Source organism: Branchiostoma lanceolatum, chromosome 11, assembly GCF_035083965.1.
Source record: "Branchiostoma lanceolatum isolate klBraLanc5 chromosome 11, klBraLanc5.hap2, whole genome shotgun sequence".
NCBI classification, from domain to species: Eukaryota; Metazoa; Chordata; class Leptocardii; order Amphioxiformes; family Branchiostomatidae; genus Branchiostoma; species Branchiostoma lanceolatum.
In genome coordinates, this window is record NC_089732.1 from 12,868,892 (window position 1) to 12,890,634 (window position 21,743).

General features: G+C 44.8%; 3 protein-coding genes across 5 annotated transcripts; 2 read left to right on the forward strand and 1 right to left on the reverse strand.

Annotated features, from left to right (window-relative positions):
• The first annotated feature begins 967 nt into the window (after positions 1 to 967).
• On the forward strand, positions 968 to 6,578 carry LOC136444909 (protein N-lysine methyltransferase METTL21A-like). Of its 2 annotated transcripts, XM_066442681.1 has the most exons (5): positions 968 to 1,074; positions 3,902 to 3,970; positions 4,338 to 4,449; positions 5,007 to 5,155; positions 6,036 to 6,578. In XM_066442681.1, exons 3-5 carry the CDS (start codon positions 4,359 to 4,361, stop codon positions 6,276 to 6,278), a joined length of 483 nt encoding a protein of 160 aa, XP_066298778.1. In that variant the 5' UTR covers positions 968 to 1,074; positions 3,902 to 3,970; positions 4,338 to 4,358; the 3' UTR covers positions 6,279 to 6,578. The 2 variants fall into 2 exon arrangements, with proteins under 2 accessions (XP_066298778.1, XP_066298777.1); XM_066442680.1 differs by lacking the exon at positions 3,902 to 3,970 and having other exon boundaries at positions 973 to 1,074.
• A 352-nt stretch (positions 6,579 to 6,930) lies between these two features.
• LOC136445194 (patched domain-containing protein 3-like) lies at positions 6,931 to 11,029 on the reverse strand. Its single transcript, XM_066443062.1, has 3 exons — positions 10,021 to 11,029; positions 9,393 to 9,625; positions 6,931 to 9,057 (listed from the first exon to the last, which is right to left on the reverse strand). The coding sequence occupies exons 1-3, from the start codon at positions 10,973 to 10,975 to the stop codon at positions 7,429 to 7,431; spliced, it is 2,817 nt and encodes a 938-aa protein (XP_066299159.1). The 5' UTR covers positions 10,976 to 11,029; the 3' UTR covers positions 6,931 to 7,428.
• A 3,555-nt stretch (positions 11,030 to 14,584) lies between these two features.
• On the forward strand, positions 14,585 to 21,702 carry LOC136444843 (patched domain-containing protein 3-like). 2 transcript variants are annotated; one of them, XM_066442598.1, is made up of 4 exons: positions 14,585 to 14,647; positions 16,022 to 17,062; positions 18,450 to 18,682; positions 19,540 to 21,702. In XM_066442598.1, the coding sequence occupies exons 2-4, from the start codon at positions 16,105 to 16,107 to the stop codon at positions 21,166 to 21,168; spliced, it is 2,820 nt and encodes a 939-aa protein (XP_066298695.1). In that variant the 5' UTR covers positions 14,585 to 14,647; positions 16,022 to 16,104; the 3' UTR covers positions 21,169 to 21,702. The 2 variants fall into 2 exon arrangements, with proteins under 2 accessions (XP_066298695.1, XP_066298693.1); XM_066442596.1 differs by lacking the exon at positions 14,585 to 14,647 and adding an exon at positions 14,763 to 15,078.
• Positions 21,703 to 21,743: the final 41 nt, after the last annotated feature.

The following is a 21,743-nucleotide window of genomic DNA, read 5'->3' on the forward strand; positions in this document are numbered from 1 at the left end:
ATAGGATGGATTCCAGTCTGACTTCCAACCTAGCGCCGACCTTGGTGCGAGCAAAGTCGTCAGAAGTTCCTGTATGTGTGACAGAGCCTTTACTAACATGTAGCTTAACATTGTCGTCCCCCCTGGGGCTAGAGAATGTGATAGATGCCATGGTGGCCGCATGGGGGGTGTGGGGGGGGGCACACTACTCATTCTTGACGTACTGCCACAAATCATCATCAGGGAATATCATACGACTACTACTGACGGTCGAGCTACGTTAGACCCGGGAAGGGCTCGACAGTTTTGTAGACCTTTTTGAGAGTTATATGCGTACATGTAACCTGTGTATCTCTGTTATATTGTATCTAACCCTTTATACCTCTTCCCTCATGACCTCAATGAAAAGCGGCCTGCGTGCCGATTTGAGCTTAATATCATGAAGAAACAAAGGTTCAAACAAAACCGGTCAATCTTATAGACAGATTCAAACCATGTTTGCCCGCCTAAGTAGTGCGGACTTATCTACATGTACATTTCGTATGCGTTTAGACAAATTTTACCTTCAGTAACAACACCTATCTATTCTTTCATTTCCGTCATCATAAAGATGATTATTACAAGATTACTGTAAACGCATTAAGTTTGCGTGGTTTTTATTTCGCGGTAGGGAGAATATGGAATGTTCGCGGTGGTTTAAAGTTCGCTTTCGAAACAAGAGTAGCGCTACAGTCATAGGTGGGCAAAAAGGTCCGCGGCAGTTTTAACTTCGCGCTGAAAGTTCACCGCGAAAACCGCGAACATAAGACCATCGCGAACACTTCTGCATTTACAGTACTAGATCGACTAGACGTTCTCGCACTAGCTTGTAGATATGTATTTTTAAACTCTTACTTGCCCTATTGAGACAAATAAATACAAGTAAGGTTTCATTCATTCATCAAACGGGAAAATAATCATTTTACGGTTTTTGTTTGTCTCTTCCACAGTTTGAAGAGCGAGATGTCCGGACCGACGTTCAACTTCTGCGGACATGACGTCACCATACACGAGGAGCTGGTGGACTGCGGAGTCGGATCGACGATATGGGACGCGGTAGGACCCGAAGTTTGATGTGGAGATCCATAAGAATTTTTTTTCTTTTTTACTTCGGTTTTGGACAGGCAAGGACGACGGGGTACTGCACTCAAGTTTTTTATAACTTATATTAACAGTGCCACGTACAGATAACAACACACCCATTGTCATTTTTATACACCTGGGCGAAGTGAGGAAAGTCGTGTTAAGTGCCTTTCCCAAGGGCACAACATCGGTGGCGTCAGGGGATTCGAACTCGGGACTTCTTGGTTCTGAGTCGAACATCCTGCCGTTACGCCACACGACCCCACAACCAATCCATAAGAATTTGATAGATAGATACAACTATATTTTAGGGGGAGATAACCCTTACTTTATACAAATAGGGCAATATATCAAAGAATGTCTAGACCTCAGAACCAATTGTGTAAATGATACGTTAGAATCAACATGCTGATTTACTCTTATCTAGTCATATACATTCATGTACAGGTCAATTCACTTGTATGCACTTGACTGTTTGTGTGTATATGTATATATTTAGTAGACCTTACGAAAATCGCTGTACTTTGGATTTCTGTTTCTGTATTGACGCGGTCACACCAGGCGTAGGTCGTGATACGGTTTTGATGCCGAACCGTGAATATTTTCAAGCAGACTGTGACAGAACCAATCGCAACTTTATAACCACCGACAAGGATCGATCTAAAGACAGTTTGTTCCGTTCAAAGACAGCTGAATTTTGCACAAAACATGCACGACTATATCAAGAATGTACGATGATCGTACGCATAGAAACTTGTGCATTGCTGAGTTCAATAAGGATGATATTAGCATCAACACGTTGCTAGGTAACCACTGGCAGCAATTTCTCTGTTGGGTTAAGGCAGCCCAGGCTCGAAAATTCGTGTTCGAGTTCGGCCGCGTGCCTGGCCAGCGGCGCGGCCGAACTCGAAGACGGTTCGAAATGTTCCACTACGGAGCAATTCGGGGAGCGCAAGGTCTATTACACAACACAATCATATGTATCATCTCAGGTGTACGTATAAGTACAAAATTGTTTTATAGACCAGGATTTGGATTGTGATACATTCTAAATGTTTCAATCAAATGATTTGGAAGTTGTCTCCTCCACAAATGTTGCATGAGCCGCGCCGAGTTCTACTAGCGCTGTTTTTGACGGAGGTGTTCTAAATAGAATGGGAGGTTCGATATGTTCGATATGGTGTTCGAATGGAACGGCCGTTACGTCATAGGTGTTGGATTACGCGGGAGACAACGAACTGCTTGTGTCGGATTTGGGTTATGACTTTTACGCAATTACGCGCAGCTCAAAACAACAGAATTCAGCTTTTGAGTAATCAAATGTAACTTATTATCGCTTTCTTATCAAAATTGTCCGAGGCTATTTTGCATAGATTTTATCTATTTTTAACTGGGGCGAATTTTCAATAAACAAATGACTCCAAAATAGCTGTTTCTGATGTTTCTGACCAAAAAAAACAATGTAATCGTCATTTTAAACAAAATAGCCTCGGACAAAAATAATTTGTATGGGGTTAGCTCTTTTCTTGTAAAATATTATGATGAAAGGTGGTGTTACCGCCTGCGCGCATAAATCCATAAAATACACGTTTTTTTAACCAAAATGTGTGTTTCTAACCCAAAATCCAGCAGTAGAAAAAACTCAAGTCACCTTTATTCAATGTGTTTTAAGTAGCTCTAAAACTGTGTCAAGTTTCATCGTGGTGCGACAAGACTATCGATAGTTACAGAACATAATCAATATGTACAGAATAATACTTCCTGGGCCGCCTTAACCCAACTGAGTTTCACTCCGTCATTTGATACGCACTTTACATTATGAAAATTCACATTTGGTCGATCATACCTCTATTGATATTTCATCAATTTCATCATTCTATGTATAGTTGAAAATCTTGTTTAGTACTCTTCAAAATGACACCTTAATTCTTTAATATGATCATATATTTGTGAAACAACCACCAGGGCTGACTCTGTGAGTGTGTGTGACAAAACAGTGCCCAAATTTCCTCGATCATGTGTATCATTTTTTCTAAAAGCCAGCATTGCGTCTTATATCATTTAAAGGTTTGCTTCTTATTCTTTGATATGATAATAAAGCTTTGAGAGAGAAAAATCAATATTTCATCACTGCACAACAACTTTTCCCATTCTCTTACTTAGATGGTTACCGTATAGCTCTTGATACATGATGAGCCCTTGGCATGGGTTGTCTGGGTTCACTTGATCATGACTTGCCATGTTAGCTGTTTGCTATTACATAACTAACATAGCCCTGGAGTCCGTTACAACAGGTGAAAGAATATGACTCCGCTACACTGAAACTATACACTGGCGACACTCAACAGATACATGCACAGCCATTTATAATTCTAGAAAGTATTTCTCCCAACATTCTGTGATATATTGGGTTGTCAGTAGGATATTTGAGACGTAGTTGTGAACTGTAAGAATTTCTGCGGGCGTTGGTCAAGGGGATGACTTGTTGTCGCTTACTAGCGCCATCTAGCGGCTACATTAGAATGGCAGCCTATCACCCCATTTATAACCCCACTCCAAGCACTGAGGAATGGCTAGTTTTCTGCATGTTTTAGGCGTTTTGTCAGGCTTTCTATATTTTGTCCCGTTTTCTTTATGTCATGCGGCTTGGCGACATAAAGAAAGCGGGACAGAATAGAAAAAGAAGCCCGACCAAAACGCCTAAAAACACGTCAAAAAACAAGCCGGAGTTGGACCTCTGCTTGGAGAGTAGTTTAAAAAGTGGTTTAAAAAGTTTTTCTCTCCTTTTTTTGTTACACAGGTTTTGCCTACGTAAAGCCTTCTCTGTCGACGAAACGTCACGATCACCAAAGAATCAAGCCCGTGGAAGGTAACACTAACTGTGATCAGCGGGAGTTTTGAAGATTATTTCTCGGTTCAGAACATCAATCATCTTGCTAGTCAATGTGCTCATCAGAAGCGACCTCTGGCGGCCTGTTGCATAACAGCAGTCTTTACCTAGTCCAAACCCGAATCACCCCAGCCCCAGCCTTCACCCGGATACCCGCAACTACAGCCCTCGTCGGTATCACATTGAGCGTTACACCTTCATATTTCTCTCCTCCTTTTCTCCTCAGTCCTTTTTGTTCGATCCCGATAGTGGTGCATCTCACTCTTCATGCAGTGACTGTATATTGCGGACCAGAGAAATTTCTGTCTTCTTCTTTGTAAAGTACGTTTTGGTGTCTCTTTCCCAGTCGATCATACTGTCCCGGTTCATGGAGCAAACGGAACTAGAGTTAGAAGACAAGTCTGTGCTGGAGCTGGGAGCGGGGACTGGGCTAGTCAGCATTGTTGCAAGTCTACTGGGTAAGTACACGCTGTATTTCTACCAATTGTTCAGCCTTTGTCACATATAGCCGTAGCCTGAGTACCAGCCTCCGTAGTGACCGCTGGCTCAAAAAAAATCGCTTGCTAACTCGGTGCTAACTACGCGTGAGGCTGGTACTCAGGCTAATATAGCCGATAATGGCCTCCCGAACTTCTTCAGGCAGTGGTTGGGAGTTAGTCGTGAGCAAGGTCATCTGTTGGGAGTCGGTTGGCAATGTTGCCCACCGTCTTTAAAAGTCGTCTGTGCTATGCATTATGAATTTCGACAAATCGATCTCGGGAAAGTGATGTTTTTCTTATAGTAATTAAGAGGCGACCAGAAGAGCGAACTGGGGTTGGAATAGGATGGGTTACAGGCTACTCCAACCCGGCTTCGACCTTGGTTTGGGATTGGCCGGGAGCAAAGTCGTGGGGTGGCCCTGAATGTGTGATTTAACCATTTGATCACGTTTAATACTACGCCTTTGAAGGTTAGTAGTGGATCAAATGTAGCAGACAGCTTATAGCGTCCCCCGTCTCTATTGTTGCATAAACAGGTGCTAAAGTGACGACCACGGACTGCGGGGAGACCCTGCCTTGCGCTCGGGGGAACGTGCCGAGGAACACCGAGCTGCGGTCCAAGCACGCGCCGGTCGTGCGCCGCCTGGAGTGGGGCTCCGCCGACCTGGACGACTTCGGGCCAAAGGTTACTACAAATACACGCATGCGCGTGTTTGTAGCCTATCTTACTCACTTTGGGATCCGTAATCATGTAAATCCCTATAGGCGAAATAATGTGGTCTGCGACCTTATGGCCTTGTCACACTTGTGCGTATCATCAGTGCAAGTGCGTATGAGTTGCGCATGAACATTTTTTTGTGGTTTATGTAAAGTTTACAGGGAAGAAGTTGTTTTCTATTTTGACCCACCGCTGTGCAGCATAGTTATCGAACCAGAGAAATTACTTCTTCGGCTGCAAACTTAACCTAAAACAAAAACAAGATTTTGGTACACTTTTTGCATTGGGGCCTGTGAGGACCCCTAAATTGAAATACTAGGCATGACGTCACAGATTCAAAATAGCGCCAACATATGAAACTTTCATCGTACTTTTCTGCCGTATAGAAAAGTTTGAATTTGACATTTTGGACATAATACTAGTATTCATTGGTTAGGCTGCTGTGGGGAGTGAGTTGTTTATATTTATTTATTTATTGAGATTTACCACATTTGTGGAAGGATTGACATAACAGGTGACTATCACCTTTTCAAGATGTCAACCCAGACTAGACTGTAAGGTTTGGACCATCGCACACCGGGGCATGCCCCTACTCTTTTTCGAAAGGTGTCGGTGGGTGCTTTAACGTGCGCGGGGTGTGGCTCTCCCAAAACACGGGACCTTCATTTAACGTCCTATCCAAGGGACGTCCCTAACCGAAGCTAGGTACCCATTTACACCTGAGTAGAGTGATGTTAATTAAAGTCTGGAATGATCACGGGTGGCAATATGATACCCTGTATTTGCGTATTCTTGCATTACATCGAATACAGATTTCAATTTATATACTTTTCTCTTCGGCATGCAGCAGTACGACTACATCATGGGATCAGACATCATCTACAAGGAGGAGACCTTCGCGGACCTGTACAAGACCATCATGCACCTGGCCGGAGCGGAAACAGTTCTGTATCTAGCCGGAAGGATCCGGTTCTCTGTAGACGAAGACTTTCTGGACACGTTAAAACAAGACTTCTACCTCAGTTGTGTTTATGAGGACACAGTCAGAGAAGTGTACATATATCGCGGTGAAAAGTTAAGAAATTCATGATGGAAAAACGCCCTGTTGTAAAGATAGTTGACCAACTTGCTTCCACAACTCAGGAACTTTCTGAACATTTTGCATAGCGGTTAAATATTTTTTCTTGTAAAAGAAACGTCGCAGTAAGCTGTTAAATGTTACAGTCAAACGACGACCTTTCACATACTATAGTCTCAGTCAAGCGTCAAACCCCTTCACCCAAAAGAACCCAACATGCATATGTAGATGTTTAGGGGTGACCCGGTGGGCTTAGCTATAAAAGCGAGTAAAGCCGCATTGTATCGAAAGAGAGATAGCTGAAAGAGAAAGAGAGAGAGAGAGAGAGAGAGAGAGAGAGAGAGAGAGAGAGAGAGAGATAGGTAGGTAGTACCGTGAGTGAGTGAGTGAGTGAGTGAGTGAGTGAGTGAGTAAGAGTTTGTGTATGTGTGTGTTTGTATGTTTGTGTGTGTGTTTGTATGTTTGTGTGTGTGAGAGAGTGAGTGAGTGAGAGATAAAGAGAGGGAGAGAGAGAGAGAGAGAGAGAGAGAGAGAGAGAGAGAGAGAGAGAGCTATGCATTGACGATAAACATGAGATAAGTAAGACAATGAACGCAGGGTCTGAAATTTTATTTGATCAACAAAACTTCAATGCAGACATGGACACTTTGCGAAATTAAATACAGCATATCTTAGTTAACTCAGTTATTAACGAGGTTAGAAGATATCAACTACAAAGTCTCAGACCATCGTAGGTTAGCGTTTATTTGGCTATTTTAAAAGATACACGACGTGTATGACAATTTTCTTCTCATAATATTGACTATACTATAGAAAGAGAGGACGGTATTCTAAAGCACACATAGACCACCATATCTTATGTCTTTAATTAAAGGTGGGAGACAGACATGCCGCAGCAATACTTCAACAAAAATATTTAGACAAAATAACCATCTGATTTGTTAGATATATAGCTCTATTATCGTTATCTGGCAGCATTTTCCCACATAGGCTACCATTTTACCGCAAGCTCTAAGGGCAAAGTTGCAGTTTCCAACGTCCTGGCTGGGTGCCGATACCTTTTGAAACAGCCTGGACAATCTGGGGGCCCCCATTTTGGCTATTCCCTCCCTCCCTCTGGAAAGCTGGCTTCTCAGGCCTGGCTGTGAACACTGCACAGATCCTATGGGTAATCTGATACCACAACCGGATTGTCTATACCCGTCTTCTGCCTGCCCACCCACTTTATCCATTCGCGCATTTCCGGAGTAAAATACGGGTTATCTTGTCCGGCTTTAGGGCGTAAATTGGGTAAGGACGTCGTTGGTTTCGTACCATTAATAGCTGATGCTTTGCCGGGTATATACGGACTGACCGAGTGGGGTCTAGGGTAGGAGGGCCGGGGAAAGCCTCCGTTAGAATGTGCGGTAGTCTTACTACTTTCCTTGACCGTTTCCCTCTCGTCTTGCCCTTGACCACACGGTCGCAGGGTGGTCAGTAGGATGGGTAGGATGACCAGTCCGTGAGTCGCACCGAAGACCATCACCAGAAAAATGGTCTTGAAAAACGCCCGAAAAATATACGCCGGAAAAAAGGCGAGAACTAACATACCGAGGATGGTAGAGAGAGAAGACTGGAGAATAGGCATGCCGACCGCGCGCATAGCTTCTGTCAGTTTTTCCGCGGGTACTGTGGCTTTGGAAGTGACATAAGCGTAGGTGATGTGCGCAAAGAAATCTACGGAGAACCCGATACACATGAGAATAGAGAGAACAGAGACGAGGTCGAGATTGATCCCCCATAACGTCATGTATCCCACAAGGCCTACGTTAATGGACACCAGGGCAAAGGTGATGAGGAAAGTAGCGACACAGTGCGGAATCAATAGGAAGCACACCACGAACATGATCGCTACGGCAATGCCAACAGTTTGTAGCGTACTTGGAAGAATGGTAACGACTTGGTCTGAGAGGAAGTAATCAAAGCTGTAAGCCTTCATTTTCAAAGGTTCCCGTTCCGCGATACTACGAGCTTCTGTCATCGCGAGCTTCCCTCGCTCGCTTGTAGTGACGTCCTTGGGTATGACAAAGAATCGTGACGCGGCTATACCAGTGTTGTTGTCTGCGAAATTCACAGACCCGTAATATTGACGTCCAACCGTTGGAAGAAACTGAGAAATTAGAACGTGTAAAAATGCCGTTTTGTTTGTGGCTGCATGAGAGTTGCCCGTCTGATTCAGAAAACGAAGGTAGTCTCTCAACCAGACCTCTGCGGTCTCCGATGTGTCGTAGAAATACTGGCTCTGGTCGAAAGCTTTTAGTTTGTCCAAAACAGCCTGTTGCACGTCTACTGTCCAATACTCCTGTGGTTCGGTTACAAAGATATCTACTTTGCGGCCATATTCTTTAAAGTGTGTCGCTTCCGCGTCGTAGTACCCACGGACGTGTGAATCGTCCGCTACTACATTTTGGTACTCGAGGCCCATACGGATTTGAAAGCACCCCCAAATCGCGACCCCCAGATACGCAGCGTATAAAATAAATATGACTACTTTTGATGAAGGTTTAAGGATGAAAGGAACAAGGTTATTATACAATAGCCTGTTTAACAAAGGATCTTTGTTAAACTCTTCGGAGGAGGGGTTGTCGAACACGCCCTCCTGCTTGGACACGCCTCCTGCGCAGCAGAGTCGGTAGGCGGCGCTCTTGTCGCGTGCCTGTGATTTGGGGAGGACGGGGCAGCAGGTGAGGCAGTGGCGGTTGGCCCGCTCCCGCCGCCCGGTCAGCGACATGAAGGCAGCGAAGAAGGTGATCTGGAAGTGGAAGAAAAGTAAATTACATGCATAGAGTACAGCAGACTTACGTGTTATGATTTCAATTTTCGATAGTAGACCAGTTTTGTCACAAATTTGATGATAACGGTGTGGATATAAAGGCGGTCGTCCCTCGGCGACATAACTCCCTTGGCAGCGAAAGTCCCTTGCCGGCATTAGAGAACCTTGGCCCGTGAAAGAAATGCCCCCCCCCCAAAAAAAAATATATATACGCCGCCGTTATAGGAAGTCTGCGAAGGAGGCTAGATTATAAGCCCAAAAATGGCCGCCAGAGAGCCTGCTATGGAGGCTAAAGGTGTGAACGTATGACGTACCTGGTACAGGAAATCAAAGGCGACCCCCGCAGTAGCGTAGATACAGAAGAGCCGCACGGACGGGAAGACGTTCCAGATGCCGGAGACGAACGCGAGGCAGTCGGTGATGGACGTGATGGTGATGGAAACCCCCGCGTCCGACATGGCGCGCCCCGTGCGCTCCTGCACCGGAAGTCGTACGTCACACTTCCGCCAGGCGGCGATCATGACGAACATGTCGTCCACCCCGATTCCTAAACAACAAGAGCACTATTAATGAACAATACAGGCGGGTTTAGCTATCCCAAACCAGTAATTAGCGACCGGTACGGAAAGGATAACATGTCTTAGGTTTTCTTAGATGAGACTGGACATATAATCGTATATGGTGTACTTACAGTTCACCATTAGAATATTGTATATGTATATCTACAATGACATCGTAGAAAACCCCTATGGACATAGATCGAATGCATTGGTGCAATTTTTGAAATATTTTAGAGCGATTGTAATACTGTAAGAAATGCCTACGCCCCTGTAACGTCGCCAAAAAATAACACTGATTCGCGATATCTTTCAGTATTTTTATGTATTAGACGTCATAGATCAAACATTAAGCCGCTAGAGGTGTGCTATATGATATTCATACCTAGGAGTAGGAACGGTATTGCCACGTTCAGTGACGAGAAGGATTGCCCTGCCAGGAGGACCACTCCGATGGACGAGACGATGGCGAGGACGGCGGACAACACGCCTATCACCGCCAGCCACGGCTTGGTCAGTACCCAGTCCAGCATCACACACGATAACACAGAGAACAAAATCAGCAGTCCTACAGCCACTCCTACGTACACAATTATTCTTGACGGTAAAGATGCCAATTCGTCATCAATCGAGCTGAAAGTAAAGTAGTTCACCGTGATTTTGTCCGACTCGAATCCCGAACACACCCGACGAAATGTGTCGATCCATTGGCCTAAGGTTGTTTGTACGTTGTAGACTAAATGAAGAGCCTTGCTGGATAGAATTGTACTTTTGTCTGTGCTAAGTTCTACCCCACCAAGTTCGTTTCCAAAATACGTGCCGAGATTGAAGTCTACGCTGTTTGGGTTGTGGTAAGGATGGGTTAAGTTGGTAGAGGCTCGAAGTGCGGATCCTGAACTGGCTGTTACCATGAGGGAAAGAACTCCACTCAGAACACAGTCAGTAGTAGCGGGGTCACGGAAACATAGAGAAGAGAACGTTTCCCCAGACGTTGTGTTTGTTGTTATCAACTCTTGGTGAAGCCGGAGTACCTCTTGGACCACGTCATCTCTAAAGAGGACGTCGCCGCCGTCCTTAGATTCTACGATTAATTCCGCCACGGCGTCGCCTGAAGGAGAGAATCCGGCCGCCGCTAACGCTTCTCCGTCCGGTAGCGCTTGTCCATCGTCCGGGACGAAAATGTAGGCGTCGTTTATGACGAGCGTGCTGAGACCGAAGTACCCGAGAAGCGCCGACGCAATCAGAGGTAAGAGAATGAAAGGGGCGGGCCATCTGGCGACTGTCTTACCCAAGTTGTAGAACGCACGCCCGGAGGCCGCGTCGATCCATTTAGCTATCATGTCGTAGGTACACTGGACTGACACGGAATCTTGAAAGTCTCTCGACTAGCCTTTCTTTTATTATTGTCAACAAAGGAGTTCTGAAAATAAAAGAATTTCATGATTACCACTTGGAAGGAAAATGAAAAGAAATGGTCGTAATTTCTAGGTGTGAACATCCTCCCAGCAGGCCCGATGTGTAGTAGCGATGTAAGACGTAACCTGATTGGTTGATAGCATCCCAGCGTCCTTTGCGATCTTAAGCCAGCCCTCTGATTGGCCGAAAGCTGTTTTGGTGGTGACGTCGCCAGAAGCGAGTTCACAGGCTGGAAAGGGCAGGGCCGCTATGGGAGGTAATGAACCGAGCATATCGGGCCTGCTGGGAGGATGGTTGTGAAAAGCCACTTTTAACCGCTTAAGGGCGTAACATACCAGATTTGCACAGTAAATACAAGCCGTGTGACACCAGACGGCAACGTGTAACCCGCCCAAACCGGGGTGGACCCTAATCGAGAGTTTCTTTACCTCGGAGTTGAGCGAGGAAATTGGTATAGAGTGATTTTCCCAAGGACAACACCAGGCTAAGCATTCAACCCTGAACCTTCAGGTCATAAGTCAACGACCCTATAAGCCAGTTCACGGTTGGTACTACGCATGTGCAGTGTCAAAGGTGAAGGCCCCAGGCTTGTTAACAGTTCTTGTCTCGACATTGTCTCGATTTGCATAACAACGCCCCGACGGGTTTTGTTTATGTCTTGGGGCCCTTCACCTTTAACGCTGCACATGCGTAGAAGCAACCGTGAACGAGCTTATAAACCACAAGGCCACCATGCCGCCATGTTGATCCGCAGGTCATTGAACTATGTACTGTGGCTAATGACGGCAAGGCCATCTGAGGTCATCCAACAACAATTACTATCTCTATACAGTCTAAAACTGGTTCGTCTACCCACCAACAATGGCGCCCGAAGGCTTCCCTCACAAATCACACCTTTTCCACGACTCACGTTCAACGAAAAGAGCTAGACACTGCACGAAACCTTTCACAAACTAAACACGAATTCTTCTTGCTAGAGATTCACCTTTAGAACGTCTCTTTTTTCAAAGCTACATTTGTGCAAACTCAGTCGTCTATGAAAGTGCTATCCCCAAGGTTGAATAGATCGCCATATTGTCCTCTCCGACAGTGGTTACGAAGACCCCAGAGGTAAACACATTTGACAAGTTTCCCACTAAATCACAACATATAGTTTAACGTAAAACTATATATATATATAGATCATTGCTTCTCATGCACGGCTGCTAAGTTTACATTTTCGCCCGAAGTCATTATTTTATACGGCAGTGGGGCTCGGACCTAAACAACAAGGCATTGGTGGCTGAAGATATGACCATAAATGAAACGTGAATTTTTGAATTATACACATGTAGCTAGGTTTGATATAACTATCGTTAAGATATTCATACATGAACTGCTTAAGCGTACAGAGAATATGTACTCACCCTAGTCCCTCCGCTGTCTTTGTTGAGATATGGTTGTATTACAGGTACGTATACGTTTGTTATGAGTAATAGTGCCTACGTCTCTATACGTCACAATAGTACAATACTGGGTAGGGCACCGACCCGGACGGGCGAGAGACTGCCAATGATGCCTTCGGCTCAAGGTGACTAAACTAGCCTGTCATAGACCCAGCCACACTCACAAATCTGATCAGGAGGCACCAAATATTCAAGTTTGACATTCATTTGGCAAAACTCGTGGTGCAGCAAAAGGACTACATTGACATGGTACGTCATTTTAAAAAAATATTATTATTGTTTATTGTTTCGCATATGTACAAGTATTTTAAAACAAAGAAATACAGGGCAAAAAAATATGCAGGGGGGGGGGCAGAAGCCTAGGTGGCTTTTCGTGGGCCTCCCATCGAAACTTAACAATAGGAATTATATCATAAATTGTACATAACTCAAAACTAAACAAAATTAACGATAGAAAATAAGTTGAACTTATATCATAAATCCTAATAGATGAACAGATACGAGGAAATACAAAATGAATTTTAAGGTATTAAACATAATAAGGTATGCTAGTATGCATCAATGAACAAAAATTAAACAAAATATTAATCATCAAATACTAATAATCAAATATCAAGGGAAAAAGGAAAACATCTTGGTTGTGAATCAGAGAACTCTAATTCTGCTATCAATTTTGCAAATTTATCATAAACTGTGTGTCCTGCCGTAAAATATGGAAATCGTCGTTTCTCCCCACTTCCAGATCACCTTCTTCGCTGCCTTCATGTCGCTGACCGGGCGGCGGGAGAGAGCCAACCGCCACTGCTTCACCTGCTGCCGCACAAGAGCGCCGCCTACCGACTCTGCTGGGCGTGTCCACGCAAGAGGGCGCGTTATGTGTACCGCTCCTCCAAGGATCCTTTGTTCTTTAACAGGCTATTACATACTAACCTTCATTACAGGTTTGCGTAGCAAAACCTTTGTTGGATCCGTTGGCTTGTGTAGTGGCCGCCATCTTGAATTGTGACGTCACAGGGTCGCCATACCATTTTTTGGGAGGGGTGTTTTGGGGGGTCGCTTCCTTTACTTTCGCTCATCTCAGTATCTGGGTGCATTCGCCTAATCTCCAAGCAGATCTATTGGTTGCATAAAGACCGTATCAAACTGGCAGAGGAAGTACGTTTTGCAACCCAAGCAAAGGTTAACGTATACTTCTTACTTGCATTGCTGGTCCAAATAAAAACCAAATTCTAACTAAAGATACAAGAATGGCCTGCACGGACTATTTTATCTGAATACCTCTACAATATGATAATATATATCAATTCCCTTATTGTATGGCGTTGAAAATGATGCTGCCAATGGTGAAGAATAAAATAAGTAGAACAGTAAGGCTCTGAATGTTCATTTCCTTACAATCTTAGTGAAAAAAACAACTTGACACATCAGTGGTCGCATGGACACGTGCGTAAAAATGAATACAAGTTATACAACACATCTTAGGTCGACAGCTACTACAAAATGACTATAGTAGGTGCTGGGCAATGATATATCGTAGTGTGTTAGCGTTTATTTGGAAAATTTACAAGATAAGACAATTGACAATGAAGGTTAGTATGTGATATATTAATTATTTTATGAGGCTTGAAACTTGAATCAAAAACCCTCCAATTTCTAGTCATTCCTACACATAGTATGTTTCAATAACACTTTACCATAATGATTACATATCGACATTAGAGGAGCAAAGATACGATGTCGTTGTGTGGTGAGAACTGATAGAATATTCAAGCCCTGATAGACTGATCCTGACTGTCCATCACGATCAGCGGTTCGACCAATGAGAGAGTGACTGCATGTCCGTCAAATATTTGCATTTTCATGTTTTAATTTTGCATTTTTACGTTTTGACGGTATATTTACACTAGGCGCGTGAAACTAAAAGGTCACTATGTAGTTTATTTTTGTGCCGCTTTTGAGCACTTTTGGCATTAAATGTCAATTTTATAAAGATTACTGCAACTAGAATATTTCCAGTTTTCTAGCCTCATAAATTGCCCTGGATCCTTGGAGGAGGACACGCCCAGCCGAGTCGGTAGGCGGCGCTCTTGTTGTGTGCCTGTGCAGCTGCTGGTGAGGCAATGGCGGTTGGCCCCCTGCTCCCGACGCCCGGTAAGAGACATGAAGGCAGGCGAAGAAGGTGATCTGGAAGTGGGGAGAAACGACGATTTCCATATTCTACGGCAGGACAGTTTATAAAAAAAATTCAAAATTAATAGTAAATGTTCTCTGATTCACAACAAATAGGATTATGCCCTGTCAATGTAGTCCTTCTCCTGCATTACATTAGTTTTTGCTATACGAATGTCAAAATAGTATATTTGGTGATCAGATTTGTAAGTTTGGCTGGGTCTATGACAGTCTAGAGTTTAGTCACCTTGAGCCGGAGGCGTCCTTGGCTGTCTCTCGCCCGTCTGGGGCGGTGCCCTACTGATCCAGTATTGCACTATTGTGACGTATAGAGACGTAGGCACTATTACTCATAACAGACGTATACGTACCTGTAATACAACCATATCTCACAAAGACAGCGGAGGACTAGGGTGAGTACATATTCTCTGTACACTTAAGCAGTTAATGAATCACTAACGATAGTTATATCAAACCCAGATGACCTAAAATTCAAAAATCCACATTTCATTTATGGTCATATCTTCAGCCACCCATACCTTGTTGTTTAGGTCTGAGTCCCACTACCGTATAAAGAAATGACTTGGCGAAAATGTAAACTTAGCAGTCGCGTATGAGAAGCTGTTGTCTATATATCTAGGTTTACGCTAAACTATATGTTGTGATTTAGTGGAAAAGTTGTCTAATGTGTTTACCTCCTGGGTCGTCGTAACCACTTGTGGAGAGGACAATATGGCGATCCTTGGGGATAATAACACTTTCATATACGACGGCGTTTGCACAAAAGTGGTTTTGAACCAATAAACATTTAGAAACGTGGATCTCTAGGTGTACATTTGGGGAAGGTTTCATGCAGTGTCTAGCTCTTTTCGTTGAACGTGAGTCGAGGGAAACTTGTGATTTGTGAGGGAAGCCTTCGGGCGCCATTGTTGGTGAGCGGACGAACCAGTTATTGAGATGGTAATTGTTGTTGTATGACCTCAGATGGCCTTGCTGTCATAAGCCACAGTACATAGTTCAATGACCTTGAACATGGCGGCATGGTGGTTAGGGTTGTTGACTTATGATCTGAAGGTTCAGGGTTGGAATGCTTAGCCTGATATTGTCCTTGGGAAAATCACTCTATACCAATTTCCTCGCTCAACTCCGATGAAATGAGATACTTCGATGAGGGTCCATCCCGGTGTGGGTGGGTTGCACGTTACCGTCTAGCGTCACACGGCTTGTACTTTCTGAGCAAAACTGGTATGTTACACCCTTAGCGGCGTTCAAAAGTAGCTTTTCACAACTAGAAATTACGACCCTTTCTTTTCATTTTCCTTCCAAATGGTAATCATGAAATTCTTTTGCTTTCAGAACTCTTTTGTCGACAATATTGTAAAAGAAAAGGCTAGTCGGGAGACTTTCAACATTCCGTGTCCGTCTAGTGAAACTACGACATGATAGCTAAATGGATCGACGCAGCCTTCGGGCGTGTGTTCTACAACTTGGGCAAGACAGTCGCCAGGTGGCCCGCCCCTTTCATTCTCTTACCTCTGCTCGCGTCGGCACTTCTCGGGTACTTCGGTCTCAGCACGATCGTCATAAACGACACCTACACCTTCGTCCCGGACGATGGACAAGCGTTGCCGGACGGAAAAGCGTTAGTAGCGGCCGGGTTCTCTCCGCCCGGCGACGCCGTGGCGGAATTAATCGTACAATCTAAGGACGGCGGCGACGTCCTCTTCAGAGACGACGTGGTCCAAGAGGTACTCCGGCTTCACCAAGAGCTGACAACTGCGAACACAACGTCTGGGGAAACGTTCTCTTCTCTCTGCTTCCGTGACCCCGCTACTACTGACTGTGTTCTGAGTGGAGTTCTTCGCCTCATGGTAACAGCCGGGTCAGGATCCGCACTTCGAACCGCTACCAACTTATCCTATCCTTACTACAACCCAAACAGAGTAGACTTCAATCTCGGCACGTATCTTGGAAACGAACTTGGTGGGGTAGAACTTAGCACAGACAAAAGTACAATTCTATCCAGCAAGGCTCTTCATCTTGTCTACAACGTTAACGTAACAACCTTAGGCCAATGGATCGACACGTTTCGTCGGGTGTGTTCGGGATTCGAGTCAGACAAAATCACGGTGAACTACCTTACTGTACGCTCGACTGATGACGAAATGGCAACTTTACCGTCAAGAATAAGTGTGTACATAGGGGTGGCTGTAGGACTGCTGATTTTGTTCTCGGTGTTGTCGTGTCTGATGCTGGACTGGGTACTGACCAAACCGTGGCTGGCGGTGATAGGCGTGTTGTCCGCCGTCCTCGCCATCGTCTCGTCTATCGGAGTGGTCCTTCTGGCAGGGGAATCCTTCTCGTCACTGAACGAGACGATTCCGTTCCTGCTCCTAGGTATGAATATCATATAGTAATAATAGTCTTTATTGCCATATTTCTGCCCAGATTGGCTAAATGCAGAGATGACCACACGTGGTCTAGAGGATACAAATTGTAAAACATGATAAACTAGAAAAGAAATGCCACATTCTAACATTACAAAGTAGAAAACGAACAAGACTATGAACTATTCTTGATCTAATGTTAAACACCTAATTATTTCTTCTCTCTTTTTGAAACGCTTGGAAACATATCTATATACTTTGTCAAGTATATGCTCATTCGTACATGACATCAGGTAAATGAAAGTGTCCTGCTTTGTCATTTTTGTACATTTCTTGTCTAGTTCTATTGTATCAAACAGCGATTAGCGCTCATTTTCATAAATGTTTGATCTATGACGTTTCAAATGTATTGGACAAACCCAAGTCAACCGTACACACTCATGCCACATCCTCAGAAAAGACGCTGCATGTAGCCGCATAGTCACCCCCATGAAACTCCTAATGGGCCGTACCCGGAAATATGGGCCGTACCCGGTAAAAATATGGGCCGTACCCGGAAATATGGGCCGTACCCGGTGAAAATATGGGCCGTACCTGGAAAATGGGCCGTACCCTGTAACTATGGGCCGTACCCAATGGCGGACATCGCCCGGCCACACTGCGTAGTCGCGTGAAAGTCGCGTCTAGATACCCTGTACCGCAACGATACACAATCACACATAGCCTATGCTCTGGCAAACATTCCTGGCCACCTCTCTGCCGAGTGGCGTTGTACAAATCACCCCCAATTTCGAAATTTCGAGAACACTCACACAAGCTGTGGCGAGATGCCGTCTGTAGTGCTCATCTGCATATTTTTACCGGGTACGGCCCATATTTCCGGGTACGGCCAAGATCTTTACCGGGTACGGCCCATATTTCCGGGTACGGCCCATAAGGAGTTTCATGGGGGTGATAGTTCCCATTTAGAATTCAATTCTAGCCCACGCTCAGACAATCGTTTCGCCGGTGTGGCTTTCTCAATACAAAGGCTCGAATGGTCTTCTACTGCACTTTCTCTATGACGTTTTGTATTTAAGGTTATTGAAAACTTTTATCGCAAAGCATGCAGCTGCAGTGCTAGTTTTGGCGGCGCCTCAGGGACGGTCGCGCTTAAAATATTTCAAGAACTGTACCAATGAATTCCAGCAAATTTGCATTGATGTCGCTGCAGGTTTGAAAATTCTAACGGTTACAGTCAAATATTTGCCGTTTTTCATTGCGATTACAAGTGCGTCTGTCCAATCTTCTTTGTAAAAACCCAAGACAGACATCTTTTTTTCTAAAAATCCCGGTTATAAATTACAGGTCTGCGATAATAAAACCTGTATTGTTTCATCAATATTCTTGTTGTTTAGGAATCGGGGTGGACGACATGTTCGTCATGATCGCCGCCTGGCGGAAGTGTGACGTACGACTTCCGGTGCAGGAGCGCACGGGGCGCGCCATGTCGGACGCGGGAGTTTCCATCACCATCACGTCCATCACCGACTGCCTCGCGTTCGCCGCCGGCATCTGGAACGTCTTCCCGTCCGTGCGGCTCTTCTGTATCTACGCTTCTGTGGGAGTCGCCTTTGATTTCCTGTACCAGGTACGACCTTCAGACCTTTAGCCTCCATAGCAGGCTCTCTGGCGGCCATTATTGGGCTTATAATACACTTTTGGTGATTACTCCTTTTTGTACTGGGTCGTTTGTAGAAAAAGAGGTTATCAGCAAAAGTGGATTATAAGCCCACAAAAAAAGGCCCAGAGGGCCTGCTATGGAGGCTATACACATTCGCCTTGTCCCATCCTCATCTTGAGGGTCGGGGACCATGGCCGCTTCCAGCACAAGCTTTCTCCATCCTTCTCTGTCCTTCGCCCTCTGTGTGCATTCTGACAATGACCTGCCTGCCCAGTCCCGGGCTGATGTCATCTCCCAATCTCTTGCGAGACCTCCCTGCATGGGCCTCCACTTCTGGTGCCACAGATCTTCCCTTGCAGGATGTGTGTTGAGAAAAAAAATGTCCTGGAGTCTGGTGACATACGCATGTTCAAAGCACAGGCTCTTCATTCTTTTAACCATACATATACATAGAGTCATTAATTTGTTAATGGAGTGTAAAGTTCTTTGAAACACAATAGAGAGGAATTGATAAAAACATGCACTCCTGGCATCAAATAATGATTGAGGAGGGGATACAAACTTAGTCATGTTTGGGACCGCATTCTTCCCGCTGCAGCGCCACCTAGCAGTGTAAAGTATATTGCAAATTAAGTTATTATTGACCTAGTTGAGGAAGGTAGTAGAGGGTCTACTGAAAGAAAGGTCCTCTTGGTTGCTTACCAAAGAACTTTACCATCAACTTTGCAAATTTGTTACAAACTGGCCTGCTATCGAAAATTGAAATCATAACACGTAGCTCTGCTGTACTCTATGCACATGATTGACTTTACTTCCACTTCCAGATCACCTTCTTCGCTGCCTTCATGTCGCTGACCGGGCGGCGGGAGCGGGCCAACCGCCACTGCCTCACCTGCTGCCCCGTCCTCCCCAAATCACAGGCACGCGACAAGAGCGCCGCCTACCGACTTTGCTGCGCAGGTGGCGTGTCCAAGCAAGAGGGCGTGTTCGACAACCCCTCCTCCGAAGAGTTTAACAAAGATCCTTTGTTAAACAGGCTATTGTATAATAACCTTGTTCCTTTTATCCTTAAACCTTCATCAAAAGTAATCATATTTATTTTGTACGCTGCTTATCTGGGAGTGGCGATTTGGGGGTGCTTTCAAATCCGTATGGGCCTCGAATACCAAAATGTAGTAGCGGACGACTCACACGTCCGTGGGTATTACGACGCTGAAGAAACACACTTTAAAACATTCGGCCGTAAAGTAGACATTTTTGTAACCGAACCAAAAGAGTATTGGACACTAGACGTGCAACAGGCTGTCTTGGATAAATTGAAAGCTTTCGACCAGAGCCAGTATTTCTACGACACGTCGGAGACCGCAGAGGTCTGGTTGCGAGACTTCCTTCGTTTTCTGAATCAGACGGGCAACTCTCACGCAGCCACGAACAAAACAGTATTTTTACACATTCTAATTTCTCAGTTTCTACCGACAGTCGGACGTCAGTATTACGGGTCTGTGATTTTCGCAGACAACAACACTGGTATAGCCTCGTCACGATTCTTTGTCATACCGAAGGACGTCACGACAAGCGAGCGAGGGAAACTCATGATGACAGAAGCTCGTAGTATCGCGGAACGGGAACCTTTGAAAATGAAGGCTTACAGCTTTGATTTCTTCCTCTCAGACCAAGTCGTTACCATTCTTCCAAGTACGCTACAAACTGTTGGCATTGCCGTAGCGATCATGTTCGTGGTGTGTTTCCTCTTGATTCCGCACTGTGTCGCTACTTTCCTCATCACCTTTGCTCTGGTGTCCATCGACGTAGGCCTTGTGGGATACATGACGTTTTGGGGGATAAATCTCGACATCGTCTCTATCGTCTCTATTCTCATGTGTATCGGGTTCTCCGTGGATTTCTTTGCACATATCACTTATGCTTACGTCACTTCCAAAGCCACAGTACCCGCGGAAAAACTGACAGAAGCTATGCGCGCGGTCGGCATGCCTATTCTCCAGTCTTCTCTCTCTACCATCCTCGGTATGTTAGTTCTTGCCTTTTTTCCGGCCTATATTTTTCGGGCGTTTTTCAAGACCATTTTTCTGGTGATGGTCTTCGGTGCGGCTCACGGACTGGTCATCCTTCCCATCCTACTGACCACCCTGCGGCCATGTGGTCAAGGGCAAGACGAAAGGGACACGGTCAAGAAAATTAGTAAAACTACCGCATTTTCTAACGGAGGTTTTCCCCGGCCCTCCTACCCTAGGCCGCACTCTGTCAGTCCGTATATACCAGGGAAAACATCAGCTATTAATGGTACGAAACCAACGACGTCCTTGCCCAATTTACGCCCTAAAGTCGGACAAGACAATCCGTACTTTACTCCGGAAATGCGCGAAGGGATAAAGTGGGTGGGCAGGCAGAGAACGGGTATAGACAACCCGGTTGTGGTATCAGATTACCCATAGGATCTGTGCAGTGTTCACAGCCAGGCCTGAGAAGCCAGCTTTCTAGAGGGAGGGAGGGAATATCCAAAATGGGGACCCCTGATTGGCCAGGCTGTTTCAAAAGGTATCGACACCCCGTTAGAAACTGCAACTTTGCCCTTGGAGTTTGTGGTAAAATGGTAGCCTATGTGGGAAAATGATGCCAGATAACGATAATAGAGCTATATATCTAACAAATCAGATGGACATTTTGTCTAAATATTTTTGTTGAAATATTGCTACGGCATGCCTGTCTCCCACCTTTAATTAAAGACATAAGATATGGTGGTCTATGCGTGCTTTAAAATACCGTCCTCTCTTTCTATAGTATAGTAAATATTATGAGAAGAAAATTGTCATACACGCCGTGTATCTTGTAAATTAGCCAAATTAACGCGAACCTACATGTACAATGGTCTAAGCCTTTGTAGTTGATATTATCTAACCTATGTAATAACTAAGTTATCTGAGATAAGTTGTATTTATTTTTGCAAAGTGTCCATGTCTGCATTTAAGTTTCAAGTTTTGCTAATGAAATAAAATTTCAGACCCTACGT